The 16,829-nt window shown below is 38.0% G+C and overlaps 2 protein-coding genes across 2 annotated transcripts; both read left to right on the plus strand.

Annotated features, from left to right (window-relative positions):
• The first annotated feature begins 4,794 nt into the window (after positions 1-4,794).
• On the plus strand, positions 4,795-5,961 carry LOC120034419 (interferon alpha-6-like). Its single transcript, XM_038980970.1, has 5 exons — positions 4,795-4,936; positions 5,033-5,119; positions 5,250-5,399; positions 5,657-5,749; positions 5,854-5,961. The coding sequence occupies exons 1-5, from the start codon at positions 4,811-4,813 to the stop codon at positions 5,959-5,961; spliced, it is 564 nt and encodes a 187-aa protein (XP_038836898.1). The 5' UTR covers positions 4,795-4,810.
• A 5,492-nt stretch (positions 5,962-11,453) lies between these two features.
• Positions 11,454-12,619, plus strand: LOC120034420 (interferon alpha-6-like). Its single transcript, XM_038980971.1, has 5 exons — positions 11,454-11,595; positions 11,691-11,777; positions 11,908-12,057; positions 12,315-12,407; positions 12,512-12,619. The coding sequence occupies exons 1-5, from the start codon at positions 11,470-11,472 to the stop codon at positions 12,617-12,619; spliced, it is 564 nt and encodes a 187-aa protein (XP_038836899.1). The 5' UTR covers positions 11,454-11,469.
• The last annotated feature ends 4,210 nt before the right edge of the window (positions 12,620-16,829 follow it).

The raw sequence follows: 16,829 nt of genomic DNA on the forward strand, positions 1-16,829 counted from the left end.
ATAATTTCACAGTATTCTACCATTATTCATAAATACAGAAAAACATGTATTAATTAACAGTTAAGTATCGTAAAAAAACTTTTTTTATACAGTGTACGTTAAAGGGCCAATATGCGATTGGTACTTCCATTTTGGGACTTTTAAATTAATTCTATATTGCTATTGGTTCTTGAAGAATAGGCGTATATAACTTTTAAATGCCTCAAAGTTCAACTGTCGTACCCCATCAGAACCCAAATTATAAGATTAATTTACTCCATTGTTCGTAAATAATTGAGCTAATTGTAAGCAAATACTTTACATCCTCAAAATGTGATTAAAACTATAGTCTCATTTTGATTTCATTGATGGTCCGGCCTTGCATCCTGCCCTCTATGAATTCGACAGTGGTTACTTTTCTCCAACCCCATCCCTTTGCTTTTTAGAAAATCATTTGCGGGGTGGGACTTTCCTGTTGTTTGATTTGCAGATAGCCCCTTTAAAAATAAGTCAGTCTACAAACAAATGAATGCATGAAAGAATGAATCAATCAATGAATATATGCATATGAAAACAAGATGAGTAGATACATGTATTTTTCATTCAATGTTATTATGAAAAAATAAAATCATATCAGTCAACCAATATCTCTCTCTGTGAGATGATGATTTACATTTTTGTCATTAGCAGACGTTCTTATCCAGAGCGACAGTAGTGAGTGCATACACTTGTATTACGTTTTTAACTGGTCCCCCGTGGAAGTTAAACCCACAGCACCGGCATTGCAAGCACCATGCTCTAACAGCGGAGCCACACAGAACGCTTCATGTTTGCATCATCTGCACCCCATTCATTACTATACAGTTTAATTAAACTGTTGATAATAACTGATGATTAAATAGAAATTAAATAGAAATTCGCCAGCATTTTACGACGTCTGTATCTGAATAATCAGGCTAGCATTATTATTTTCATATTTCGTCGTTCGGAGAGACTAGCAGGCCTACAAGAATAAACCAATATGCCAGATGGGTCCAATATCAAATGCACTCGAATAGAGGATAAATTAATCTGAGCAAATTCGACATCACCACAAATAGGATGCATTTCGCTGCCATAAATCACATATGAAACTGGGAACTTCCAACCGCGGTTGTGGTGTCATAGGACTCGTTGGCAGCGCACCTGCTGTGGTTGAGTTGAGTGAAGAAATAAAATATATATAGTGTCCTCTCCAGGAACACAGCGCATGCGCATTGGAGATCACGCGATTGGAGGTTCGCGACAACCTGGTGCAGTTCAAGAAATTCATCGACAGCAGAGTCAAGCCATGAGGAAGAAGAGGTCTGTTGGAGAACCACATAATCATCATTGGAGACATGTGACATGTTTCTGATCCCGGCTAATAGATTGATAGGTGATATAATTACTGACTGAATGATTTATTTATAAACATTGGTTGACTGACATATAAATGTGAAGGCTATGTATTTATTCCTTTATAATGAAATAATATTTATATTATATAATATATTTATTCCTTTATAATGAAATGATAATAAATAATTATTCCGTCATCATTTTTATTAATTCGTTTATATATTCAGACATTCATCCTTTCATTCTTTCATGCATTAATTTGTTTATAGACGGACTTTTTTAAAGTAGCAGTCTGCAGTTCAAACAACACCAAAGCGGTCACTGAACCACTATTTTTCTAAATAGCCGAGGATTGGGGGTGGAGAAAAGTAATCATTGTCAAAGAGCTAGGGATGAAAGGAATGTCCATCTATGAGATTAAAGTTATGGGCTAGTTTGAACTACATTTGGAAGCTATACAGTGTTTTTTAAAAATATTTACATGGTTTCAAACAATAGCATAAACATTTCTAATTTTGGGATCTGATGAGGTAAGACAGTAGTTGAACTAACCTCATGAGGATTTTAAAATTGATTAACCTACGATAATGTTATCACAACACATTGGCAAATTGGATTATTCTTGTAGGACTGCTAGTCTCTCCGATCGACGAAATATTCAAATATAAATGCTAACCTTGAAATGGTTGAGTATCTACCTGACCCTGTTCTGTTCTACTTATACACGACAGCATCCGATCTGTGCGGGTGGACGCAGTTCATGTGCTAGTGCGCTATTTTTACACCTGTCCGCTATTTGATGTGCACAATTTGATGCTCAATATATCTCATTATTAGACCTCCATTTATTTTATTGTATTATAGGACGTTTTATGTAACCAATGCTTTCACTCTCTGTACCACAATGTTTCATTTCTGGATACTATTCCAATACAGTTCACTTTTTGATATTGATATGACTTTATTTCAGGGTGGACAATTTCCAGTTCTGTGTCTAAAAGAAAAGTCGAGCGCATGTTTCCAGAGCATGTTTACAAGAACACACAGGTAAGATACTGAAGTGTATCATGTAGCAAGATTTGGATAGAATAAACTAGAGTGTTTGATTTTTTGCAATTTCAAAATGATAAATTGGAAGTTTAACCATAGAATTTATGAGACATCCTAATTTATGAGACATACAGGGCTAGGACGTCTCTGTGGTTGCATTAGAGGCGTTGGAATATATGGCCCAGTTATTTAACAGCCTGTCACATGGAACAAAGAAACACTGAACCTGTTCAAAAACAGGTGACCTAGTTAAGTTAAGAAATTGGAGGGATGCGTAAGTATGATCCCTCATGTTGTAGCCTAAGTTATATTTGGGGGGGCAGACAATAATTGGCATAGGTCTTTAATTTGTGATTTAATCTAAGCGATATTTTTTATTTTTCAGTACTTTTCTTAAGACGGAACTAATTCACTCACCACCATTTTATATTGTCTTCAGGTCGGGTGTGGTGTTGGGGCATCCTCTGGAGATGGAGGGTCAGCTACTTCAGGCAAAGGGTCTCTGAAAACGTATTTCAACAAGCTGAACACCATCTTGAAACAGAAGGTGGATCCAATATCAAATGCACTCGAAAATAGGCTAAATTAATCAGAGGAATTAATCATAGATCACCACAAATCGGATGAATTTCGATGAAAGTTGGAATTTCCAAGCGCCGTTTTTTTTGTGTCGTAGGATGCGTTGGCGAAGCACCTGTTGTGGTTGAGTTGACTGAAAAAATGCATGCGCTCCAGGAACACAGCGCATGCGCATGTGAGATCGTGGGAGCGGAGCTTCGCTACAAACTGGTGCAGTTGTAAAAATTCCTCGACACCATGGTCAAGCTGTGACGAAGTCGACTGCAGAGTCAAGTGGTGAGGAAGCAGAGGTCTGTTGGACAACCTCATAATCATCATTGGAGACATGTGACATGTTCCTGAGGCGGGCTAATAGATTGATGATATTTTTACTGACTGACTGATTTATTTATATGTGAAGGCTATGTATTTATTTATTTATAACACTATTAATTGACAAAATACATGCATCTATTATCATATTGTTTTTTTTCATTCATTTATATATTCAGTCATCCATTTATTCATCCATTCAGTCTTTCATGCATTCATTTGTTTATAGGCAATCTACAGTTCAAAACAACACCATAGTGGTCACTCAACCACTATTCTGGTAAATAGATGAGGGATGGGGTTCCAGAAAAGTAACCGCTGTCAGAGAGCTATTGATTCAAGTAATGACCATCCAAGAGATCAACATTATAGTTTCAACTACATTTTCAAGCTATACAGTGTTTGTTTAGATGTATATTGTTTCAAACAATGTCATAAAAAAGTACATTTTGGGTTCTGTTGAGGTAAGACAGGTGGACTGAGCTCATGAGGCCTTTAAAAGTTATATATTCTTCAAGAGTCAATAGGTAGCCTGTGTATCATTCGTTTAAAAGTCAAACATTGGATGTAGCAATCACAGAAACTAAGCATATCCAAGACGATGAGATGTAGATTTATTAGGAATTAAGATTTAAGTATTTTCCTACTAAGCCTACGATAATGTTATCACAACACATAAGCACGTTCGTTAATTTAATTTCTCGTAAGTAATAAATAGTCAAATGTTAATAATTGCCTGATTATTCAGATACACACGTCATAAAATGCTGGTTAATTTCTATATAATCTTCAGTTATTATCAACAGTTTAATTCGAATGTATAGACATGAATGGGATTAAAGACAGAAGATGCAAACAGAACGAGATCATATTAAATTATCATCTCTCACTCCCTCTCTCACAGACACACAGAGAGAGTGAGAAACAAACAAACATGCAAATAGTAGTTTTGTGATAAACAAACAAACATGGTAGTAGGCCTTCCCTTAGTCCATAAAAGTGGTATTAGTTTAATATTGGTGTTGAGAAAGACATGAAGAGGTCGACTGCATTCATTGTAAAGCTAAGGGGTCGATATTCACTCTCTCCTCCTTCTCCCTGTCTTTCTTAGCAACATTACATTCTTTAAACCTACTTAGGACAATGTGCCTCCTATGAAGGAAAACTCGAAACATGATGAGAGGGAAGGGGAGCACACGAAAAGAGAAATCCGGTCTTGCGGTTCACTTGGCAAAACTTTCCCAAATTCATTCATTTCAACTCTTAATTTAGCGAGACACCCTTTCACTTTTTGTACATCCTTTCAATCCTCACTATTTAAATTAATCCGCAGATATGGATTCAGAACACAAACCATATTCTGACTGGAGGAAATTTGCAATATACTGGCAACAGGTAAGTCAACAACATGCTATCATTTGATCATTGCTTCAGGCTTCAATTAATTATTTTCAGGATTATATTCAACTAACAATGACCATCTTCAGCAGATCATCTAACTACCCTAAGAATGGCAATTCAGACTATCACTTGGATGAGCGCCTTCCTCTGCCTCGTGCAAGTTTTCTCGATGCCCATGCCTTGCCAGCTACAAGGACAGCTGGTGCGAACAACCCACAACCTACTGAGAGACATGGTACATTTTTTAAATTACTTTTGACTTGAGATGTATTATCCAACTATGTTTAACTGAATAGCTCAACGGGAACAATGTGTTTTCTCTTTCTTTCAGGGGGGTCATTTTCCTCTAGAGTGCCTGCAGGAGAATGTCGTCATGTCATTCCCAGCCACGGCATTTGCAACCTCCGGCGCGCCACAGGTAAGGGCACGCGAGCATATCCAAGTGTTCTTTACAGCATGAAAGAGTATTTGCAACGTTAGGATTAGAAAGTAGAAAACTTTGAACTGCCATTTATGTTATTTTAAATTATTGCTGTTGTCCGTTTCAGTTGAGCAGCAGTGGTGCTAAGGCTATTTATGAGACATTGAAGAACATCGACACATTGTTTGGAACCGACGAAATGCCGACGATGTGGGACCAACAGAAGTTGGAGTATTTTCAGAACATTATCTACCGTCAGACTGAAGAGAGCAAATGTGTGAGTACCTACCTATGCCAATACAGATAGCTTAACTGTTTAAGTGTGTTATGGTGACATTTTAATTATTTCTTCTTGTGTCAGATGATGGGGAGTGTGGATACACGTGATTATCTAGTCAGGGCAAAGGCGCTGAATACGTACTTTACGTAACATCGCGGCTGTCCTAAAATAAAAAGTAGGGTACAAGCAAATACACTATAATGGATGTATTTTAATTATTATTCATCGCCTGCCTCTTTCTTTCTTTCTGGCAGATGATGGGCAGTGTGGATACAAGTGATTATCCCATCAGGGCAGAGGGCCTGAAGACGTACTTTGGGAACATTGCAGCAGTCCTAAAAGAAAAGGTAGAATATAGGTTGAAAACAACTAGACACATTGTTTTGATAATATCTCTACATAGGACAATATTACCCTACATTGCCCTAACAGTTTATTTTTATTTTCACAGAATTTCAGTTACTGCGCCTGGGAAGTGGTTCGAAAAGAGCTCCTGTACACCCTAGAATTCATTCTGAAACACAACTCTGATAGCCTTCTGTGGTCCAACAGAACATGAATTTGAACTTGCAGATCTTTTTTACTATTGTGTTTTACAATTGTGCTTGATTGTGCTTAAAAGCCTTCTATTCTACAATCATGCAATGTGCAATGTCAAACAGCAATATTATACAAGTATTTATTTATTTATCAAGGTTATTTATTTATGTAGGCCTATTTATGAATGTATTTATTTATCTATTTGAAAATCGTGCCTGTTGTTGCTCTTCATCAAATGTTAAGTTAATAAAAAAATTATACTTTTATTAAATATTGTTAATCTGAGTGCTCATTCTGTATCCAAGTCTGTCGTTGTGTTTTTATGTATTTATTTTTTATTTCACCTTTATTTAACCAGGTAGGCCAGTTGAGAACAAGTTATCATTTACAACTGCGACCTGGCCAAGATAAAGCAAAGCAGTGCGACAAAAACAACAACACAGAGTTACACATAAGCAAATATACAGTCAATAACACAATAGAAAAATGTATGTACAGTGTGTGCAAATGTAGAAGAGTAGGGAGATAAGGCAAAAAACAGGCCACAGAGGCGAAAGAATTACAATTACAATTTAGCATTAACAGTGGAGTGATAGATGTGCAGATGATGATGTGCAAGTAGAGATACTGAGGTGACAAAGCGCAAGAGGGTAAATAATAATATGGGGATGAGGTAGTTGGGTGTGCTATTTACAGATTGGCTATGTACAGGTACAGTGATCGGTAAGCTGCTCTGACAGCTGATGCTTAAAGTTAGAGAGGGAGATATGAGACTCCAGCTTCAGGGATTTTTGCAATTAATTCCACTCATTGGCATACCTGCTGGAGCACGTGCTACGGGTGGGTGTTGCTATGGTGACCAGTGAGCTGACAAAAGGCGGGGCTTTACTGGGGCAAAGACTTATAGATGACCTGGAGCCAGTGGGTTTGACATCTAATATGTAGTGAGGGCCAGCCATTGAGAGCATACAGGTTGCAGTGGTGGATAGTATATGGGGCTTTGGTGACAACACGGATGGCACTGTGATAGACTACATCCAGTTCGCTGAGTAGAGTGTTGGAGGCTATTTTGTAAATGACATCGCCGAAGTCAAGGATTAGTAGGATAGTCAGTTTAACGAGGGTATGTTTGGCAGCATAAGTGAAAGAGGCTTTGTTGTGAAATAGGACGCCAATTCTAGATTTCATTTTGGATTGGAGATGCCTAATGTGAGTCTGGAAGGAGAATTAACAGTCTAACCAGACACCTAGGTATTTGTAGTTGTCCACATATTCTAAGTGAGAACCGTCCAGAGTAGTGATGCTAGTCGGGCAGGAGGGTGCGGCAGAAATCGGTTGAAGAGCATGCACTTAGTTTTACTAGCATTTAAAAGCAGTTGGAGGCCACGAAAGGAGTGTTGTATGGCGTTGAAGCTCATTTGAAGGTTTGTTAGCACAGTGTCCAAAGAAGGGCCAGATGTCTACAGAATGGTGTCGTCTGCGTAGAGGTGGATCAGAGAATCACCAGCAGCAAGAGCGACATCATTGATATATACAGAGAAAACAGTCGGTCCTAGAATTGAACTTTGTGGCAACCCCATAGTGGACATTAAGATATGTATTAAACATGCTCAGGAAGTTTTCACACATGGCAGTACAATTAGTCTTATCGCCTACTAATCCATAAAGGAAAGCCATTAAAACAAGTCAAATGTATCTTCTCAAAATGTAGTTATATTCAAATGCATTTTTTCAATGAAGTGTGTTTTATCACTGGACAGGGCGGTCTGTTTTGAACAGTGTACTTTGAGCTCCTATACAACTTCCATTCCTACCATGGAGATACTATTACATTATTAGAATTCCTAATTCTATGGTTCCGACCCATCTATGAAATTGTGTTCCACAATCAATAACGTAATTGGAAGAATATTCGCTGAATAGACTGAAAAGGTGCACAGTGAATTCACTAAACCAAGCCCAGCTCATTTAATCCCTACCATTGTGTCACTGAGTTATCATAATGATTCAGCAAATGTACATTATCTCTGGGGCATTGGAAGACAACATGTAAGTATGTCCCTCTTACTGTCCTGAATGATCCTACAGCTATTGTATGCAGTAATCATATTCCTATGAACCAGAGTTCTACTGTTAGCACTGAGGTGGTGTACCCTAGCAGGAAGTCTACGTTCTGCAGCTCACCCTCCACTAACATAAATAACCCAAGCATGTCTACCTTTGCCAAGCCTCCCAGTAAAGCAAGGAAAGTGTTAAAAATAGCCCACGTTAACTTTGTAGCTTATGAAACATGATTAACGAAATCACTAATTTGCTAGTAACAGACGACACTCGTATTCTAACAATCTCTGAAACTCATTAGGTTATACCTTTGATGACACAGTGGTAGCAATACATGTTTATAAGATCTACAGAGAAGACAGAAATGCCAAAGGTGGATGTGCGGCTGTTTATATTCAGATCCACATTCCTGTAAAGTTTAGAGAGGGTCTCATGTTAAATACTGTTGAAGTAATATGGCTACAGGTTCATCTGCCTCCCATAAAGCCCATTCTGGTGAGAAGCTGCTATAGACCACCAAGTGCTAACAGTCAGTGTCTGGATAACATGTATGAAATGCTTGACAATGTATGTGATATCAATAGAGAGGTATATTTTCCTTGGAAGCAGCTAATAGGGATCCATAACACATAGAAATACAAGCAGTGAGGTAAAATGGCTGAACTTTAGACTTCATTCAACACTATCAGTCTCTCTATTAATAACATCTATTTTTATTTCAAGGATGTGCAATGTAAACGCTGAACAGCCATGTGTTTCAAATTGCAGTGCCTGATTTAAAGAGAGTCTACAGACTAAATGTGTGAGCAAAATGTGGTCTCTGTGAAACACCTATTGAAACAACGGTTCTTCAAAACAACGTTTTTGGTTATCCCTACACAGAATCTGAAAAGTGTGGTGTTCAATGTCCACACTTTGAACATAGTTATATTGAACATGGCCCTCATTTAATAAGACAGAGCCCTTCACCAATATATTATAGAGTTATTTGTTTTTCATATTCAATATTTCCTGCTGAATAATTGCTTACTATTATCATGAACTGCATTACTCCTATGTAATTCTTGTCATAGACATGAATAAAAACTGTTCACTTTCATTACGTTTTTCTGATTCATTTCAAAAGAGCAAAATTAAGAATCACCTTATTCACAGTGTTTTCCCTGTACACCAAGTCAGAACCGTAGGATAAAAAAACGGGGCATATAAGCAGACAATGAAAGCTATTATAATATTCGATGATGACTTGTCTTACTCAAGAAAGCAAGAAATAGACAATTTTTGTATGCAGTTTTATTAACTCAATGTTTTTTTTACATTGTTTGCAAACTGATATGTGAAACGTATTAATGCCAAATAACAAGTAAAACAGGCAACAACATAAAAAAGTTAAACAAATGCTAACTTTTTTGTTGTTGTGGTTATACAGGTGGGGCTCAAAACAGGTGGGGCACACTCAGAAAACCGGTCGCCACTGGGTGGGTTCAAAATGAAATGCTCTCGAATACAGGATAAATTAATCTGAGCAAATTCTACATCACCACAAATAGGATGCATTTCGCTGCCACAAATCACATATGAAACTGGGAACTTCCAGGCGCGGTTGTGGTGTCGTAGGACGCGTTGGCGCAGCACCTGTTGTGGTTGAGTTGACTGAAAAAATGCATGTATTGTTTGTGCTCCAGGAACACAGCGCATGCGCATGTGAGATCGTGGGAGCGGAGCTTCGCTACAAACTGGTGCAGTTTTAAAAATTCCTCGACACCATGGTCAAGCTGTGACGAAGTCGACTCCAGAGTCAATTGGTGAGGAAGCAGAGGTCTGTTGGACAACCTCATAATCATTATTGGAGACATGTGACATGTTCTTGAGGCTGGCTAATAGATTGATGATATTTTTACTGACTGACTGATTTATTTATATGTGAAGGCTATGTATTTATTTATTTATAACACTATTAAATGACATAATACATGCATCTATTATCATATTGTTTTTTTTCATTCATTTATATATTCAGTCATCCATGTATTCATCCATTCAGTCTTTCATGCATTCATTTGTTTATAGGCAATCTACAGTTCAAAACAACACCATAGTGGTCATTCAACCACTATTCTGGTAAATAGATGAGGGATGGGGTTCCAGAAAAGTAACCGCTGTCAGAGAGCTATTGATTCAAGTAATGACCATCCAAGAGATCAACATTATAGTTTCAACTACATTTTCAAGCTATACAGTGTTTGTTTAGATGTATATTGTTTCAAACAATGTCATAAAAAAGTACATTTTGGGGTCTGTTGAGGTAAGACAGGTGGACTGAGCTCATGAGGCCTTTAAAAGTTATATATTCTTCAAGAGTCAATAGGTAGCCTGTGTATCATTCATTTAAAAGTCCAAAATTGGATGTAGCAATCACAGAAACTAAGCATATCCAAGACGATGAGATGTAGCATTATTAGGAATTAAGATTTAGGTATTTTTCTACGAAGCCTACGATAATGTTATCACAACACGTTAGCACATTGGTTATATTAATTTATCGTAAGTAATAAATGGTCAAATGTTAATGTTAGCCTGATTATTCAGATACACACGTCATAAAATGCTGGTTAATTTCTATATAATCTTCAATTAATATCAACAGTTTAATTCGAATGTATAGACATGAATGGGATTAAAGACAGAAGATGCAAACAGAACGAGATCATATTAAATTATCATCTCTCACTCCCTCTCTCACAGACACACGCACACAGACACACAGAGAGTGAGAAACAAACAAATAAGCAAATAGTAGTTTTGTGATGAACAAACAAACATGGTAATAGGCCTTCCCTTAGTCCATAAAAGTGCTATTAGTTTAATTTTGGTGTTGAGAAAGACATGAAGAGGTCTACTGCATTCATTGTGAAGTTATGCGCGCTCTCTCTCTCTCTCTCTCTCTCTCTCTCTCTCTTCCCTGTCTCTCTTCCCTGTCTCTCTTCCCTGTCTCTCTTCCCTGTCTTTCTTCCCTGTCTCTCTTCCCTGTCTCTCTTCCCTGTCTCTCTTAGCAACGTTTGAGCCTCTGAGTTACATTTTTTAAACCTACTTAGGACAATGTGCCTCCTATGAAGGAAAACTCGAAACATGATGAGAGGGAAGGGGAGCACACGAAAAGAGAAATCCGGTCTTGCGGTTCACTTGTCAAAACTTTCCCAAATTCATTCATTTCAACTCTTAATTTAGCGCGACACCCTTTCACTTTTTGTACATCCTTTCCATCCTCACTATTTAAGTTAATCCGCAGATATGGATTCAGAACACAAACCATATTCTGACTGGAGGAAATTTGCAATATACTGGCAACAGGTAAGTCAACAACATGCTATCATTTGATCATTGCTTCAGGCTTCAATTAATTATTTTCAGGATTATATTCAACTAACAATGACCATCTTCAGCAGATCATCTAACTACCCTAAGAATGGCAATTCAGACTATCACTTGGATGAGCGCCTTCCTCTGCCTCGTGCAAGTTTTCTCGATGCCCATGCCTTGCCAGCTACAAGGACAGCTGGTGCGAACAACCCACAACCTACTGAGAGACATGGTACATTTTTTAAATTACTTTGACTTGAGATGTATTATCCAACTATGTTTAACTGAATAGCTCAACGTGAAATATGTGTTTTCTCTTTCTTTCAGGGGGGTCATTTTCCTCTAGAGTGCCTGCAGGAGAATGTCGTCATGTCATTCCCAGCCACGGCATTTGCAACCTCCGGCGCGCCACAGGTAAGGGCACGCGAGCATATCCAAGTGTTCTTTACAGCATGAAAGAGTATTTGCAACGTTAGGATTAGAAAGTAGAAAACTTTGAACTGCCATTTATGTTATTTTAAATTATTGCTGTTGTCCGTTTCAGTTGAGCAGCAGTGGTGCGAAGGCAATTTATGAGACATTGAAGAACATCGACACATTGTTTGGAACCGACGAAATGCCGACGATGTGGGACCAACAGAAGTTGGAGTATTTTCAGAACATTATCTACCGTCAGACTGAAGAGAGCAAATGTGTGAGTACCTACCTATGCCAATACAGATAGCTTAACTGTTTAAGTGTGTTATGGTGACATTTTAATTATTTCTTCTTGTGTCAGATGATGGGGAGTGTGGATACACGTGATTATCTAGTCAGGGCAAAGGCGCTGAATACGTACTTTACGTAACATCGCGGCTGTCCTAAAATAAAAAGTAGGGTACAAGCAAATACACTTCAATGGATGCATTTTAATTATTATTCATCGCCTGCCTCTTTCTTTCTTTCTGGCAGATGATGAGCAGTGTGGATACAAGTGATTATCCCATCAGGGCAGAGGGCCTGAAGACGTACTTTGGGAACATTGCAGCAGTCCTAACAGAAAAGGTAGAATATAGGTTGAAAACAAATAGACACATTGTTTTGATAATATCTCTACATAGGACAATATTACCCTACATTGCCCTAACAGTTTATTTTTATTTTCACAGAATTTCAGTTACTGCGCCTGGGAAGTGGTTCGAAAAGAGCTCCTGTACACCCTAGAATTCATTCTGAAACACAACTCTGATAGCCTTCTGTGGTCCAACAGAACATGAATTTGAACTTGCAGATCTTTTTTACTATTGTGTTTTACAATTGTGCTTGATTGTGCTTAAAAGCCTTCTATTCTACAATCATGCAATGTGCAATGTCAAACAGCAATATTATACAAGTATTTATTTATTTATCAAGGTTATTTATTTATGTAGGCCTATTTATGAATGTATTTATTTATCTATTTGAAAATCGTGCCTGTTGTTGCTCTTCATCAAATGTTAAGTTAATAAAAAAATTATACTTTTATTAAATATTGTTAATCTGAGTGCTCATTCTGTATCCAAGTCTGTCGTTGTGTTTTTATGTATTTATTTTTTATTTCACCTTTATTTAACCAGGTAGGCCAGTTGAGAACAAGTTATCATTTACAACTGCGACCTGGCCAAGATAAAGCAAAGCAGTGCGACAAAAACAACAACACAGAGTTACACATAAGCAAATATACAGTCAATAACACAATAGAAAAATGTATGTACAGTGTGTGCAAATGTAGAAGAGTAGGGAGATAAGGCAAAAAACAGGCCACAGAGGCGAAAGAATTACAATTACAATTTAGCATTAACAGTGGAGTGATAGATGTGCAGATGATGATGTGCAAGTAGAGATACTGAGGTGACAAAGCGCAAGAGGGTAAATAATAATATGGGGATGAGGTAGTTGGGTGTGCTATTTACAGATTGGCTATGTACAGGTACAGTGATCGGTAAGCTGCTCTGACAGCTGATGCTTAAAGTTAGAGAGGGAGATATGAGACTCCAGCTTCAGGGATTTTTGCAATTAATTCCACTCATTGGCATACCTGCTGGAGCACGTGCTACGGGTGGGTGTTGCTATGGTGACCAGTGAGCTGACAAAAGGCGGGGCTTTACTGGGGCAAAGACTTATAGATGACCTGGAGCCAGTGGGTTTGACATCTAATATGTAGTGAGGGCCAGCCATTGAGAGCATACAGGTTGCAGTGGTGGATAGTATATGGGGCTTTGGTGACAACACGGATGGCACTGTGATAGACTACATCCAGTTCGCTGAGTAGAGTGTTGGAGGCTATTTTGTAAATGACATCGCCGAAGTCAAGGATTAGTAGGATAGTCAGTTTAACGAGGGTATGTTTGGCAGCATAAGTGAAAGAGGCTTTGTTGTGAAATAGGACGCCAATTCTAGATTTCATTTTGGATTGGAGATGCCTAATGTGAGTCTGGAAGGAGAATTAACAGTCTAACCAGACACCTAGGTATTTGTAGTTGTCCACATATTCTAAGTGAGAACCGTCCAGAGTAGTGATGCTAGTCGGGCAGGAGGGTGCGGCAGAAATCGGTTGAAGAGCATGCACTTAGTTTTACTAGCATTTAAAAGCAGTTGGAGGCCACGAAAGGAGTGTTGTATGGCGTTGAAGCTCATTTGAAGGTTTGTTAGCACAGTGTCCAAAGAAGGGCCAGATGTCTACAGAATGGTGTCGTCTGCGTAGAGGTGGATCAGAGAATCACCAGCAGCAAGAGCGACATCATTGATATATACAGAGAAAACAGTCGGTCCTAGAATTGAACTTTGTGGCAACCCCATAGTGGACATTAAGATATGTATTAAACATGCTCAGGAAGTTTTCACACATGGCAGTACAATTAGTCTTATCGCCTACTAATCCATAAAGGAAAGCCATTAAAACAAGTCAAATGTATCTTCTCAAAATGTAGTTATATTCAAATGCATTTTTTCAATGAAGTGTGTTTTATCACTGGACAGGGCGGTCTGTTTTGAACAGTGTACTTTGAGCTCCTATACAACTTCCATTCCTACCATGGAGATACTATTACATTATTAGAATTCCTAATTCTATGGTTCCGACCCATCTATGAAATTGTGTTCCACAATCAATAACGTAATTGGAAGAATATTCGCTGAATAGACTGAAAAGGTGCACAGTGAATTCACTAAACCAAGCCCAGCTCATTTAATCCCTACCATTGTGTCACTGAGTTATCATAATGATTCAGCAAATGTACATTATCTCTGGGGCATTGGAAGACAACATGTAAGTATGTCCCTCTTACTGTCCTGAATGATCCTACAGCTATTGTATGCAGTAATCATATTCCTATGAACCAGAGTTCTACTGTTAGCACTGAGGTGGTGTACCCTAGCAGGAAGTCTACGTTCTGCAGCTCACCCTCCACTAACATAAATAACCCAAGCATGTCTACCTTTGCCAAGCCTCCCAGTAAAGCAAGGAAAGTGTTAAAAATAGCCCACGTTAACTTTGTAGCTTATGAAACATGATTAACGAAATCACTAATTTGCTAGTAACAGACGACACTCGTATTCTAACAATCTCTGAAACTCATTAGGTTATACCTTTGATGACACAGTGGTAGCAATACATGTTTATAAGATCTACAGAGAAGACAGAAATGCCAAAGGTGGATGTGCGGCTGTTTATATTCAGATCCACATTCCTGTAAAGTTTAGAGAGGGTCTCATGTTAAATACTGTTGAAGTAATATGGCTACAGGTTCATCTGCCTCCCATAAAGCCCATTCTGGTGAGAAGCTGCTATAGACCACCAAGTGCTAACAGTCAGTGTCTGGATAACATGTATGAAATGCTTGACAATGTATGTGATATCAATAGAGAGGTATATTTTCCTTGGAAGCAGCTAATAGGGATCCATAACACATAGAAATACAAGCAGTGAGGTAAAATGGCTGAACTTTAGACTTCATTCAACACTATCAGTCTCTCTATTAATAACATCTATTTTTATTTCAAGGATGTGCAATGTAAACGCTGAACAGCCATGTGTTTCAAATTGCAGTGCCTGATTTAAAGAGAGTCTACAGACTAAATGTGTGAGCAAAATGTGGTCTCTGTGAAACACCTATTGAAACAACGGTTCTTCAAAACAACGTTTTTGGTTATCCCTACACAGAATCTGAAAAGTGTGGTGTTCAATGTCCACACTTTGAACATAGTTATATTGAACATGGCCCTCATTTAATAAGACAGAGCCCTTCACCAATATATTATAGAGTTATTTGTTTTTCATATTCAATATTTCCTGCTGAATAATTGCTTACTATTATCATGAACTGCATTACTCCTATGTAATTCTTGTCATAGACATGAATAAAAACTGTTCACTTTCATTACGTTTTTCTGATTCATTTCAAAAGAGCAAAATTAAGAATCACCTTATTCACAGTGTTTTCCCTGTACACCAAGTCAGAACCGTAGGATAAAAAAACGGGGCATATAAGCAGACAATGAAAGCTATTATAATATTCGATGATGACTTGTCTTACTCAAGAAAGCAAGAAATAGACAATTTTTGTATGCAGTTTTATTAACTCAATGTTTTTTTTACATTGTTTGCAAACTGATATGTGAAACGTATTAATGCCAAATAACAAGTAAAACAGGCAACAACATAAAAAAGTTAAACAAATGCTAACTTTTTTGTTGTTGTGGTTATACAGGTGGGGCTCAAAACAGGTGGGGCACACTCAGAAAACCGGTTGCCACTGGGTGGGTTCAAAATGAAATGCTCTCGAATACAGGATAAATTAATCTGAGCAAATTCTACATCACCACAAATAGGATGCATTTCGCTGCCACAAATCACATATGAAACTGGGAACTTCCAGGCGCGGTTGTGGTGTCGTAGGACGCGTTGGCGCAGCACCTGTTGTGGTTGAGTTGACTGAAAAAATGCATGTATTGTTTGTGCTCCAGGAACACAGCGCATGCGCATGTGAGATCGTGGGAGCGGAGCTTCGCTACAAACTGGTGCAGTTTTAAAAATTCCTCGACACCATGGTCAAGCTGTGACGAAGTCGACTCCAGAGTCAATTGGTGAGGAAGCAGAGGTCTGTTGGACAACCTCATAATCATTATTGGAGACATGTGACATGTTCTTGAGGCTGGCTAATAGATTGATGATATTTTTACTGACTGACTGATTTATTTATATGTGAAGGCTATGTATTTATTTATTTATAACACTATTAAATGACATAATACATGCATCTATTATCATATTGTTTTTTTTCATTCATTTATATATTCAGTCATCCATGTATTCATCCATTCAGTCTTTCATGCATTCATTTGTTTATAGGCAATCTACAGTTCAAAACAACACCATAGTGGTCATTCAACCACTATTCTGGTAAATAGATGAGGGATGGGGTTCCAGAAAAGTAACCGCTGTCAGAG

Source organism: Salvelinus namaycush, chromosome 41 (assembly GCF_016432855.1).
Source record: "Salvelinus namaycush isolate Seneca chromosome 41, SaNama_1.0, whole genome shotgun sequence".
NCBI lineage: Eukaryota > Metazoa > Chordata > Actinopteri > Salmoniformes > Salmonidae > Salvelinus > Salvelinus namaycush.

Bases quoted from the DNA above. Each gene is read 5' to 3' on its own strand.
- LOC120034419 (XM_038980970.1), top strand. From the start codon at position 4,811: ATGGCAATTCAGACTATCACTTGGATGAGCGCCTTCCTCTGCCTCGTG. The intron at 5,400-5,656 runs GTGAGTACCTAC...TCTTTCTGGCAG, and splicing joins AGACTGAAGAGAGCAAATGT to ATGATGGGCAGTGTGGATAC. The intron at 5,750-5,853 runs GTAGAATATAGG...TTATTTTCACAG, and splicing joins CAGCAGTCCTAAAAGAAAAG to AATTTCAGTTACTGCGCCTG.
- LOC120034420 (XM_038980971.1), top strand. From the start codon at position 11,470: ATGGCAATTCAGACTATCACTTGGATGAGCGCCTTCCTCTGCCTCGTG. The intron at 11,778-11,907 runs GTAAGGGCACGC...TGTCCGTTTCAG, and splicing joins CAACCTCCGGCGCGCCACAG to TTGAGCAGCAGTGGTGCGAA. The intron at 12,058-12,314 runs GTGAGTACCTAC...TCTTTCTGGCAG, and splicing joins AGACTGAAGAGAGCAAATGT to ATGATGAGCAGTGTGGATAC.